At 38.6% G+C, this 12,166-nt stretch overlaps 1 protein-coding gene across 3 annotated transcripts in view; it reads left to right on the plus strand.

Moving 5' to 3' along the window:
- The window catches only part of ndrg1 (N-myc downstream regulated 1), an 88,894-nt gene that overhangs the window by 73,220 nt on the left and 3,508 nt on the right, over positions 1–12,166 (plus strand). For all 3 annotated transcript variants that reach the window (XM_062980014.1, XM_062980015.1, XM_008108184.3), the window contains exons 7-13: positions 769–829; positions 1,235–1,321; positions 2,423–2,479; positions 3,116–3,219; positions 3,318–3,374; positions 9,785–9,836; positions 10,500–10,547. In XM_062980014.1, coding sequence (XP_062836084.1) covers positions 769–829; positions 1,235–1,321; positions 2,423–2,479; positions 3,116–3,219; positions 3,318–3,374; positions 9,785–9,836; positions 10,500–10,547 — 466 coding nt within the window. The remainder of the gene's footprint in view (positions 1–768; positions 830–1,234; positions 1,322–2,422; positions 2,480–3,115; positions 3,220–3,317; positions 3,375–9,784; positions 9,837–10,499; positions 10,548–12,166) is intronic.

Here is a 12,166-nt window from a genome sequence, read left to right on the forward strand (position 1 = left end):
CCATAACAGTTAAAGGTGGTGTCAAACTGAGTTAATTCTACACTGTAGATGCACCTTTAGTTATGCTTCTTTCTTGTCGAACTTTCTGGTGCTTCTTTGACATAGCCCTTTTTTTTGCTCCACAAAGTTATAAGCTGGTTTTACAAAGATAATCCAGCAATCTGGGTGGTGAAGCTAGAATCCAATGAGAAAAAAATATGCTGGTGTGAATATAAGGTGGCAGTAAGTCAGCACTTCTTATCTAGTGTGTAATTATTTGCTCATGCTGCAAAATATAATTGCTTTCTCTATTCTTTGGATTATATCTTCCTTATCAAGAACTGATACTCATTAACAGATAAGTATTGAGCAGGAAATTGATGATTTGTGACCTTTACTTTATTTGCACCCATTTGAAGCTAGCCTTGGGTTTTGACTCTTTTGCAATATTACTCCTTGGCTAGCTTTAAATTAACCGGCATAATGAGCAAACCGGCATATGTTTAAAAACATATGATGCTATTAGAGATAATTATGACTTGTTCTTAGTGCACTTTGTTATTATTTAAATTTTGAAAAGTCAATGCCTATGGATACAGTGATAACAGGACTCATATGCTTCCAGGGGAGGGAGCAGATGTACTTGATAAAATTTCCCACTGAGACACAGGGAACTATTGAATACACCGAAATATGAAATGGACTTATCATGAAATTTGGGAGGAGGGGACTGTTAGAAATCAGAGCTTTATGCCCAAAAACTAATGGTGCATACATTTCCTTGTGCAGACTGAAAAGTGTGATTGGAATGGGAACTGGAGCAGGTGCCTACATCTTAACCAGATTTGCTGTAAGTATTGGGGTTCACCTAGCATCTCACACCCATAGCAGTATTATCATATCCTCTATGGTTACTACAATTCTGTTGTTTCTGGCTGGCAGAATTCTAACTTGCTGGCATGTCTTAAAAATCAAAAGTCCATAACTTCCTTACTCCGTGTTTGTTATGATCTCTGTAGCAAAAGCATAGGATGAAATCACTTCATATCCATTCTAATTTTTCCTTACCAAAACCTCCTTAGAATATTTCTGTGGGTTACAGGTCTAGAATGTGTATTATCCAGTGTCAAATCATAGTCCATCCCTGATATTTGTGTTAAATGTTATTCCCTCACTAATCAAAGTGGCTGCACAATTCTATATTACATTTTGCTTTTCCAACACATCTGGGTTCACACAACTCTTCAATTTGCAGCTTAATTATCCTGACATGGTGGAAGGACTTGTGCTTATTAATGTCAACCCATGTGCTGAGGGATGGATGGACTGGGCAGCAACCAAGGTAAATATTATGTTCAGAGATGGGAAACATATTGTAACAATTACTACATGCATGAAATTTAGTCCATGATTTTTAGAAGAACTTGGAGCAATTGAAAGTTTTTCTCTCATCTCCAGATATTACAGTAATGCACAAGTAATGCACAACATTCTGATTTCAGTGTTGGAAAAACACAATTTGGATTATATATATATATATATATATATATATATATATATATATATATATATATATATAAATAAAACAGATTGTACAATACAACCCCCATATCTGTGGTTACGTTTACCTAGGCCCAACAAAATATGTCATCTCTAGACATTTTCTTTCTGCCAACCTAGCAGTTCGAAAACATGCCAATGTGAGTAGATCAATAGGTACAACTCCAGCGGGAAGGTAACGGCACTCCATGCAGTCATGCCGGCCACATGACCTTGGAGGTGTCTATAGATAACGCCGGCTCTTCTGCTTAGAAATGGAGATGAGCACCAACCCCCAGAGTCAGACATGACTGGACTTAACGTCAGGGGAAACCTTTACCTTTACTAGACATTTTCTAGGTCCTCCCATGTTAAGTCTATGATATCCCTGGACCAGAAATTCTTGATTCCAATAGGGTTTGCTATTATCCATGACTTTGTTTATTCATACACAAAGTCTAGGAATGTATTTCCTGCATATATGGGGACCATATTGTATAGATGAAAAACAATAGATACTTACAGTTAATGTTAGGAACATTTTTAAAGTTAGTATAGATAATATTATTATTCTGAACAAACTATTAAATCTAGTCACTGTAATCTTTAGAATGAAAGGGATAATCTCTCTCTTTTTTTTTAAACTTCTTATTTTATGTTGAAATTTTTAATTTGGAAATACTCAACAAAATACCTTCTGAGTTTTTTTGAGCATTTATAATTCATTCTATTTGGGCTATAATCTAATGGGCTACAATTAATTAACACCATTCAGTGTTTAATGGAGAGAACTTTCTAGCACGGTATGATGGTGGAGGGGAGGCAGGGATGTATGATGATCTGAACTGAATGGCTGACCTTGGAGCTTGAGTTATCCTAATAAGTGTGTTTCTAAACTTTGTAGATTTCTGGATGGGCTCATGCTTTACCAGATATGGTAATTTCACATCTTTTTGGCAAGGTAAGTTGTTCTGTAACATCTGAATTAAGGTTCGTTCAATCATATGTTTCAGTGATGCCTAACTTTTATAGGGAAAAGGAGCTAATAATTGACTCAGCTGTAGTTTTCCATCTCCTGATGCAAATATTCAAGGATTATTTACATAAGATTTGTTATTTGATGGCCATTCTTCTGGGTTCATGGAGACTTCTGCTTTTCAATAAATTCTGCCTTGCTCTTTTTTTTTAATAGAATTTGCAAATAGATTTAAGATATTAAGAAATCGAGTGGTTTCTTTCTATAACTGAAGTTTGCACTGTGGATATTTTAATATTTCAGGTCCTTGTAAAGGTTGTGTGCAGGACCTGTTGGTTACAAATCATTATAATATACTCTATAGCTCACATTTGAGTAATTTGCCTTTTTGAAACAAATTTCTGTATTGTATATTTAGCTAAGTTTGAACTTTTGCTGTTTGAAGGAGGAAAGAAGCTAAATTATTCTTGTTACACTGCATGATATATATGCCATTGCTGAAAGTTTGCAGATATATTTAGATTTATCACTGTACTAGTTATTAAAGACATTATTGGTTTTGTCTGACAGTATGTGCCCTACGCTCTTCTACTTTTTGATTAAATCTTCTCTTAAATGTAGGAAGAGATTCACAACAGTCAGGATTTGATCAATACTTACCGCCAGCACATCATCAATGACATGAATCAAAACAATCTGCATCTCTTTGTCAACTCCTACAACAGGTAGTTCTCCAGGGTTGGCTTCTTCCTGTCTTTTATGGAAGCGATGTTTGGAAGTTGCTCAGAAATCCTTATGCTTCATTGTTTCCTTGTTTTTTCAGCCGAAGAGACCTAGATATTGAGCGTCCTGTGCCTGGGACAACTGTTGTTACCCTACAGTAAGTAGTTGTCATCATTTGTTTACACTCTGTTGGTGCAAAGGGGGAAGAATAAATTTGCACAAACTTAATGCTAACTTATGTAGTCTATGTAGAAATGCGTTGGGTAGGAAATGTCTCCAGGTGTTGGACTGCAGCTCCCATCAGCCCCATGAAGACTTGTGGGAGAGATAGCCCAACAGTGCCTAGAGGAACCACATGTTCCCTACTGCTAATTTCATGGTAAAACTATGCGAGACTAGTGAAAGTTATTTACAATATAAAAACTCCATAGAATTGGGCAATGTGAATATATCACTTTCAAATTAGTTCATCAATGTTTAAGTTAATTACTGATAATCAAACCAGTAAATATGCACTATTGAACCATTGCTGTAATATTCTTCGTATGAAGGAAGCTCAACAGCCAGCAGAGTCTTGTAGGAAAGAGTTTATTCCAAACATTAGGAAGGCTACTGAGGCTTTGGGTGCACAAAAGCTATATATCCCAGCAATCAGTAGTTCTTACATTACAGCTGTAACAACCAGAGAGTGTGGCTTAAAGGCACAGTATACCACATCTCCCCTTCATACATAATAACTACACATCTGACAAGACAAAACAAAATACATTTTATAAAAGTGTTAAAAAAATCATACATCAAAATTACAAAAGTCTCTCATTAAAACTTGGCAGCTTCATTACATCACTAGACAGGTAAGAAAATATGTCTTCTATGGGGCCAGAGGTCACTAGTACTTAGCCCACCGTTGAGGATGGTCTTCAGCACCATCCTTCTAAGGAGTGTACCTTACAGGTTCAAACACAGGCCTGCCATGCGATGTCACATACGTTGGCTTTCTATCTGCTATTACATGTGCGTCACTTTTGTTCACAAACATCCCTTTAGAACCATTATATGTTGTATTTCCTTGAATTGTAGTTTCGGGTGTTTGGTTCCGTTGTTTTAATTGACGCCTATTACGCCAATATACGCGACCGTCCTGATTCTTTATTAGATATGACCGAGGCTGTTTACATTTTTCTATCACAACGGCAGGAAGCCATCTTTCTTTGCAATTATTGGATTGCATCCATACCAAATCTCCCTCTCTTAGTGGTTTTGAGGGGTCTTGCTGTTCGATCATAAAAATGTTTCTGTCTTTCCTGAGCTCTTTGTAGATCTTGACGCACGTTAATAGGAATCCTAGGACATAATAAGTCAGTTGTTATGGGAAGTTTACTTCTCAGCATTCTGCCCATCAATATTTGTGCAGGTGAATATGATAGTCCTGTCACAGGTGTATTCCGGTACTCCAACAGTGCTGCATACAGATCACCCCTTGCCTTTCCTACTTTATGTGTAAGTTGTTTTATAGACTGGATGGCTCGTTCTACCATACCATTAGATTGTGGATACCCCGGACTACTAAAGCATTGTTCAAATCCCCATTCTTTCGCAAATACTTTGAATTCTTGACTCGCAAATGGCATATTATCACTCACCACAATTAATGGAGTTCCATGTCTTGCAAACACAGATTTCATCTTGACAATTACTGTTCTTGCAGTTTTATCAGGTAAACTTACTACTTCTGGGTATTTTGAGAAATAGTCAATTACCAACAGAAAAGAGCGATTGTCCTGTTCAAATATATCCACTCCCACCTTCTGCCATGGCCCTTCTGGGATCTCATGGGGTTTAAGTGGTTCCTTTTGATTATTTGGGGCAAAACAAGCACACACAAAACAACTGCCAACAGCTGACTCAATATCTTTGGACATACCAGGCCAGTACATCAACTGTCTTGCTCTTTCTTTGGTTCTTTGAATCCCTTGATGGGACTCATGCAGCTGTGCAAGAACATTTTGTCTTTGGCTTGCCGGAATGATTATTCTTTCTCCCATGAAAAGAGCCCCATCCCTATACCTTAGGTGATCTTTAACCGGCCAAAAAGATTTTGCTATTGGAGCCACCTTTCTCATGTACTTTGGCCAGCCTTGGTTTAGGTATGTTTGAATCATCCTAAGCTGGGGATCACGTTTTGTTGCTTCTTGTATTAAACCCATTTTATCTGGGTGCATGGCTAATGTATTCACTTCGTATATCACTTTCTCATCTCCTATTGGATTTTCCTGACTTCCAGGGTGATCAACAGTAGCTCTTGACAAGGTATCAGCCAGATACATAAGTTTACCTGGAGTATATACAAAGTTAAGTTGATACTTCTGAAGCTGTAACAACATTCTTTGCAGACGAGCCGGGGCACTGCCTATTGGTTTTTTATAAATTGATTCTAAGGGCTTGTGATCAGTTTGAACTAGAACCATTTTACCAAACACATACTGATGGAACTTTTGTACTGCATATACAACAGCAAGCAATTCTTTCTCTATTTGAGCATAATTTTTCTCTGCAGAACTGAGTGCCCTTGAAGCATAAGACACTGGCTTATTATCCTGTAGGAGACATGCTCCTAAGCCATCTTTTGAAGCATCTGCTTGGATAACAACTGGTTTTGTCACATCAAAATACTGCAGTACAGGTTCATCGCACAACTTTTGCTTGATCGCCTCAAAAGCTTTCTGATGTTCTGGCATCCATTGAAAACTCATATTTTTCTTTATCAGACTTCTCAATGGCGCTGTCAACTCTGCCTCTTTTGGGATGTATTTTGCCAAATACTGTACTGACCCTAGAAATCTAAGCACTCCCTGCCTGTCATTGGGAGGTTTCATTTCTTGAATTGCCTTTATTTTCTCAGTGTCTGGCCTGACTCCCTCTGCAGTCACAATATGGCCCATATATCTAACAGAGTTTACCCTGAACTGGATCTTTTCTTTGTTAAACTTGATGTTTTTGACACGTGCTGTTTCCATTACCTGATGTAAAATCTCATCATGTTGTTTACTTGTCTCAGCTGCTATAATCATATCATCAGCAAACATATATACACCTTTTATATGCCCAAATGTTTCTTGATTTTTCTGTTGAAAAACCTCACTTGAGGATTTAAGCCCAAATGGTAAACGATTAAAACAATACCTTCCCCACGGCGTATTGAATGTACATAATCTGGATGATGCTTTATCTAGTTTTACCTGCCAATAGCCATCTTTCTCATCTATTATTGTGAAGATTTTCTTTCCAGCTAGGTGACTTAAAACTTCCTCAACTGTTGGGATGGTATAATGTTGTCTCCGCACTGCCTTATTTAGATCTCGCGGATCAAGACATATACGCAGAGACCCATTCTTTTTTTCAGTGATAACAAGACTGCTCACCCAATCTGTGGGCCCTACAACTTTTGTTATAACTCCCATATTTTCCATCTGATCAAGGGTATCCTTTAGCCTATCATGTATGGCAAAGGGCACTCTCCTACATCCTTGGATCACGGGAACCACTGTTGGATCAGTGTGAATGTGGTGATGTCCTTGAAACTCACCGAGACCCTGGAATACTTCTGGATATAAGCTGAGCAATTTTTCTTGTGTTAATAACCCCTCTGCCTATATCAGATCTACCCTATAAATTAAACCCAAATTCTCACAAGCTGGTCTGCCTAATAATGGGGTTGTCGAGCAATCTGTCACATAAAACAACAGATTATACACTCCTTTTGCTGTTATACAATCAAACTCAACTGCTCCCATTGGTTGTATTTTTGTTCCCCCATATGCAACCAGCACTACTTTACTCTTAGACATTTGTTTTGCACCAGGTATTCTAGAAAATATACTAAATGGTAACACATTTGCTTCAGCTCCAGTATCTAAACTTAATTATACAGTCTCTTATGGAAATATCAGCATACCATCCTGCCTTGTTTGTTATCTGTGTATCCTTCATTTCTTCATCCAGCTTTCCTATCATTAAATTACTTACATTCAACTCATGAATGTGTTGTCTGGCTTGTATATTCACAGGATTGGTCACCCTTGACCTGCATAACCTGGCATAATGATTTTTCTTGCCACACTTGTTGCAGGTCTTTCCAAATGCTGGACATCTCCGAGGTTCATGAGCTGTACCACAATAACCACACTTATTCTGATTTTTCCAATTGTCTCTGTGTCTTGACTCCCTGGTTCCCAGAGCTTGAGTTATAATCTCTTTGTTTTCTCCATGGCTGTCTTGTAATTCAAACACTCCTTCTTCTGATGTTATTGCCATGGTTCTCAGCTGAGCTCTCGTTGTCTCATCAACCCGGCATATCTCCACGGCCTTCTCAAGTGTAAGATCGGCTTCTTGTAACAACTTTTGTTTCAGTTTCTCTTGCTGTAAACTAAAAACAACTTTATCTCTTATCATCTCATTAACTGCCATTCCAAATTCACAGCTGGCTGCTTTCAGTTTTAGCTCAGCAATAAATTGCACATTTGTAACTCCAGGACTCTGCATATGGTTCCAGAAACAAAACCTTTCAAACACAATGTTCTTCCGAGGTAAAAAATAAGTCCTAAACTGTTCCAGAACCTCTGCAATATCTTTCGGGTTCTCCTCGGCAAAAACAAATGTATTATATAAAGAAACTCCTTCCTCTCCCACACAATGTAGCAGGATAGCTATCTGCCGCTTCTTTGACACATTCTCAAGTCCCGCTGCAGCAAGATACAACTGAAAGGCCTGTTCCCACCGTCTCCAGTTCTCAGCCAAATTACCTTGCATAGCAAGGGGAGGAGGAGGACGAAATGACTCCATGTCTAAACACTCCTTTTTCGGGGGACGCTAGCTTCCAGGTTGTAGCACAGGAGAGGTTTGTATCCCACTTCTGACACCATGTAATATTCTTCGTATGAAGGAAGCTCAACAGCCAGCAGAGTCTTGTAGGAAAGAGTTTATTCCAAACATTAGGAAGGCTACTGAGGCTTTGGGTGCACAAAAGCTATATATCCCAGCAATCAGTAGTTCTTACATTACAGCTGTAACAACCAGAGAGTGTGGCTTAAAGGCACAGTATACCACAATTGCAATTATATCTTGAGACATTTGAGCACATAGAAAGATTGTGATATAAGATGGAGTTTTATGCTACAAGTTGAGCATCCCTTATTTGGAATTAGAAAATCCAAAATACACCAGAATTTGCTGCATGGGTGGCTATGATCATGACACCTTTGCTTTCTGATGGTTCAGTGCATATAACCTTTGTTTCATGCTCAAAAGTATTAAAATATTGTCTAAAATGATCTTCAGACTATGTGTATGAGGAGGATATGAAACATAAATTTTGTGTTTAGACTTCGCTCCCATCTCTAAAGGTTCTTGTTGTGTTTATTCCATAATCTGTCGGTGGGGGGAAGGAATCAAAGACATTTTTATTCCTCAAATGTTTTGAACAAGGGATAGTCAGTCTGTAGTAAAGTCTGTTACACAGAAAGTATGAATGTTGATTTAGGAATGAGTTAGGCCTGAAGAAGGTTGCCAAGAGCAGTGGAAAAGGGCTCAAGTTATCATTAGGAAGGGAGAAGACATAAAGGGAAAGGTAGAAGCCACAGGATAGGACTAAGGGCTCAGGATGGGATTCCACATTGGAATCAGCTAGCCTCATGTGTTTTCTATGGCTACATCCTAGTAGTTTCGAATACTACTTGTTGTTTTTGCTGAGACAACAATTAAGGTCAGTAGTGCTTTCTAGAATCCCAGAAACTGTCATTTTAGCCATTTCATCTTATAGCAAGAGGAAATCTCAGTGGAGCCAAGGGGCAGTGTCCTACTTAGTAAACCAACATCCCAGACATAAGTAGAGCATTATCTGTACCAGAATCCCCATGACATTGTGCCCTGTCCTCCCTCTGGCAGACTCTCACCCCCTGCCATCTAAGCTATTTCCTTCTCTGCCATCTGAGCTATTTCCTCCTTGACTTCAAGGACTAGCTTGAACAGTAAATGTGAGAAGTTTACCTGTTAGCAATGACACCAAGTTGCTCTTTAATCTCATTTATGGGAAAGGTGACATGGGCACATCTTAGTGCCTTGCCTTTTTTGTGGCTCAAACAGGCTGGAGCTTAAAGACTTAGCGACTCAGAAAAACAAGAGGTTAACTGGATTATGCTTGAGCTGTCCTGGTTACCGAGAGGCACAGAAGTGGCTTGTCCGATTGGGACATTTGGTTATCAAATTGTGGAAGCAATGATGGGAGTTGCAGTCCACCAGCATCTGGAAGGCAGCACATTGCCTACCCTAGATCTTGACCATAGTATGTTCTAGATAAGAATCAATCCAATTATGTCTTTACAGAGTAGCCTGGAAGGTTTTTTTTTATACTTTAGTAAAATAGTTTAGATGACCCAGAAATTGAGTCAATTTTCCCAGTAACACTGCAAGTCTGTCTTTGGTTTGCTCAAATAATCTGAATCACTTCTTTAAAAGCTCGAAGACCTTAAGTATTAAGAGATGACCGCAATGTCATTGATTTTCCTTCAGGTGCCCTTCACTGTTGGTGGTTGGAGACAGCTCACCTGCAGTTGATGCTGTGGTAAGTTCAGATAAAACTTGTGCTAGAGTGAATTTTTTATATTGAAAAAAGGATAATGTGAAATAGCCCTCAAGACCTTTATAGGACAATGGTTCGAGAATATCTCATGGAATATCTCTCCTTGATAGGGGAAGGGACACCAGGCAGTATATCTGAACTTGGATATGAAAGAGCTAATCTCAGGGATAAAGTACTGTACATTTGATGCCAATGAAGAAGTGGGCTATGTTTTTAATAATTTAACACAATCAAGAAAACTGTTTATACTCAAGATCATGACAGGTGGAAAGAGAGCTAATCTTTCTTCCCATGTCACAGTCTAAATGATCACCTTGCTACTGACTGTTCATCTGAGAAGAGAAATTCTCATTGACAGCTTTGGGAGTTTCTCTTTCAAAACAACATAGCAGATGGGGGTTTGATATCAAGAGCATCGCCTCATGGAAGGAATTAATATTATCCACATCAGATGACCTAAAGCCTTCTGTTACTGTTTTTATAATGTAATTTCACTTGATGCATATGGCATTATGAGTAACTTGACCCTTAGTTTCATTGTTTGCAGGCTTTACCTAACTTTAAAAGCCCCCTGAAATCTGCACCAAATATCATTGTTGCTTGGTATAAAGGGAAAACTCAACCTTTTTCCTTTTTCCTAAATAGGTTGACTGCAATGCTAAACTTGACCCAACAAAGACCACACTTTTGAAGGTAACAGTTTTCATAAAAAATGTAAAGAACTAGGTTTACCAATTTAGAATATATGTACCCCATATCTTCAGCACTTTTATCTGCGATTTCATTTATTCATATCTGGCAGAGCATACCATTTTCTAGCTCCTCCAGTGTGACTCATGGGCCAAGTCCTTCATTTCCATAGGGTCTACTAATATCCCTGGCTTTGTATATCCATACAAAGTCCTGCAGTGTAAACTCTGTGGATACTGGGGTTGTACTGTATTTGAACTGCAGAAAGTGGTATTTGGTGAACAGAGATTTCCCTGGAAAAATACATACTAGCTAATAATAGTTAAATTACTTTGAGGCATAAAGAAAGTTGCTTGAATGTGAAAGCCAGGGATTGTGGGATGGGGACATCTTTTCTGCAGTATTCAAAGCGGCCGACCTACATTCAAGAACATGTATGAGAACTCAAAGCACTGATAGAGGTCAAAAGATAATGCTTCTAGTACTGCATTTAGAAACTCATTCCATAATGGGTTTTAATCCTTCTGAGAGTGAGTTCCAGAAGGTCGTATAACAAGGGACAGCAGTTCATCTCCTCTGATCTTTGCCACCTAACTGATGAGAAATCACACATGTGCCATGCCTAGTACAGCAGAAATCTGCCTCTGGTATACTTTGTCCAGTATTTGACAGTTTGCTCATGTTAGTTTCCAATGACACATGCAATGTATTTGTCTTCCTCTGTCATTAAAAACAGTATTTGTGTATATCTTAATTCAATCAAGATAGTTTAAAATCTCTCTCCAGGGCACTCCCTTATATTCCTAGCCATGATACTTAAGCCTTCGATGTCCCTGTAAAATATAATGATTATTTTTCATCACAAGATCTATGGAGCATCCTTGGCAGCACAAGTACCCATTCCCAATAATCCCAAAACAGGTGAAGGCAGTACCTGAAAATTATGCAGAATGTGTTCTGGTTAGATTTGAGATATGGCACAGTGATGTTATGCCTACATGACATGTGTATCTAGTGACATAGGAAGCAATGACATAGGTCCTGACAGTGATGCATGGTGTATTCAGTTCTCCTTAACTCACCATCACATACAGAGGACCACATTCATGACTACAATTTCCCTTCTGCTGGGAATTCTTGAAATCAATCTATACATGCCACACGCTGGTGCATTAATTTTCTGGAGTAGCTGCCCAATAAGCCTCTTCCCCTAACTGATGGTTACCTCTTTTCATAACCCCTAATAGCAGCTCTACCCATCTTGTGCATCCTGAAGGATCCCACATAAAAGGCAAAAAGCATGGATAGTAAAAGGATGTGATCTTCACAAGGAGCTAAAACGTTGGTCAGCTTCCTGGAGGAGATGACACTTTATGCCCTTCTCTCCCACAAGGTCACAGATTAATGATAAATCCCTTTGCTGCCTTGGGAGTTTAACATGCATGTAGCTAATCTTCAGAGGGGACAATGGGACATCCTTATTTATCATGGTAGAATAGGGTCTGCCTCATTTCTGTCTGGATTGTGGTTTGCAAAAACTTCATTTCTTTAAGGTTGTTGATATGAAAGAGACAGCATTTCATGAATGTTATCCTAAGAACATTGCAATATCTGTTTTAGAA

The sequence above is a fragment of the Anolis carolinensis genome, chromosome 4 (genome assembly GCF_035594765.1).
Source record: "Anolis carolinensis isolate JA03-04 chromosome 4, rAnoCar3.1.pri, whole genome shotgun sequence".
Classification (NCBI taxonomy): domain Eukaryota; kingdom Metazoa; phylum Chordata; class Lepidosauria; order Squamata; family Dactyloidae; genus Anolis; species Anolis carolinensis.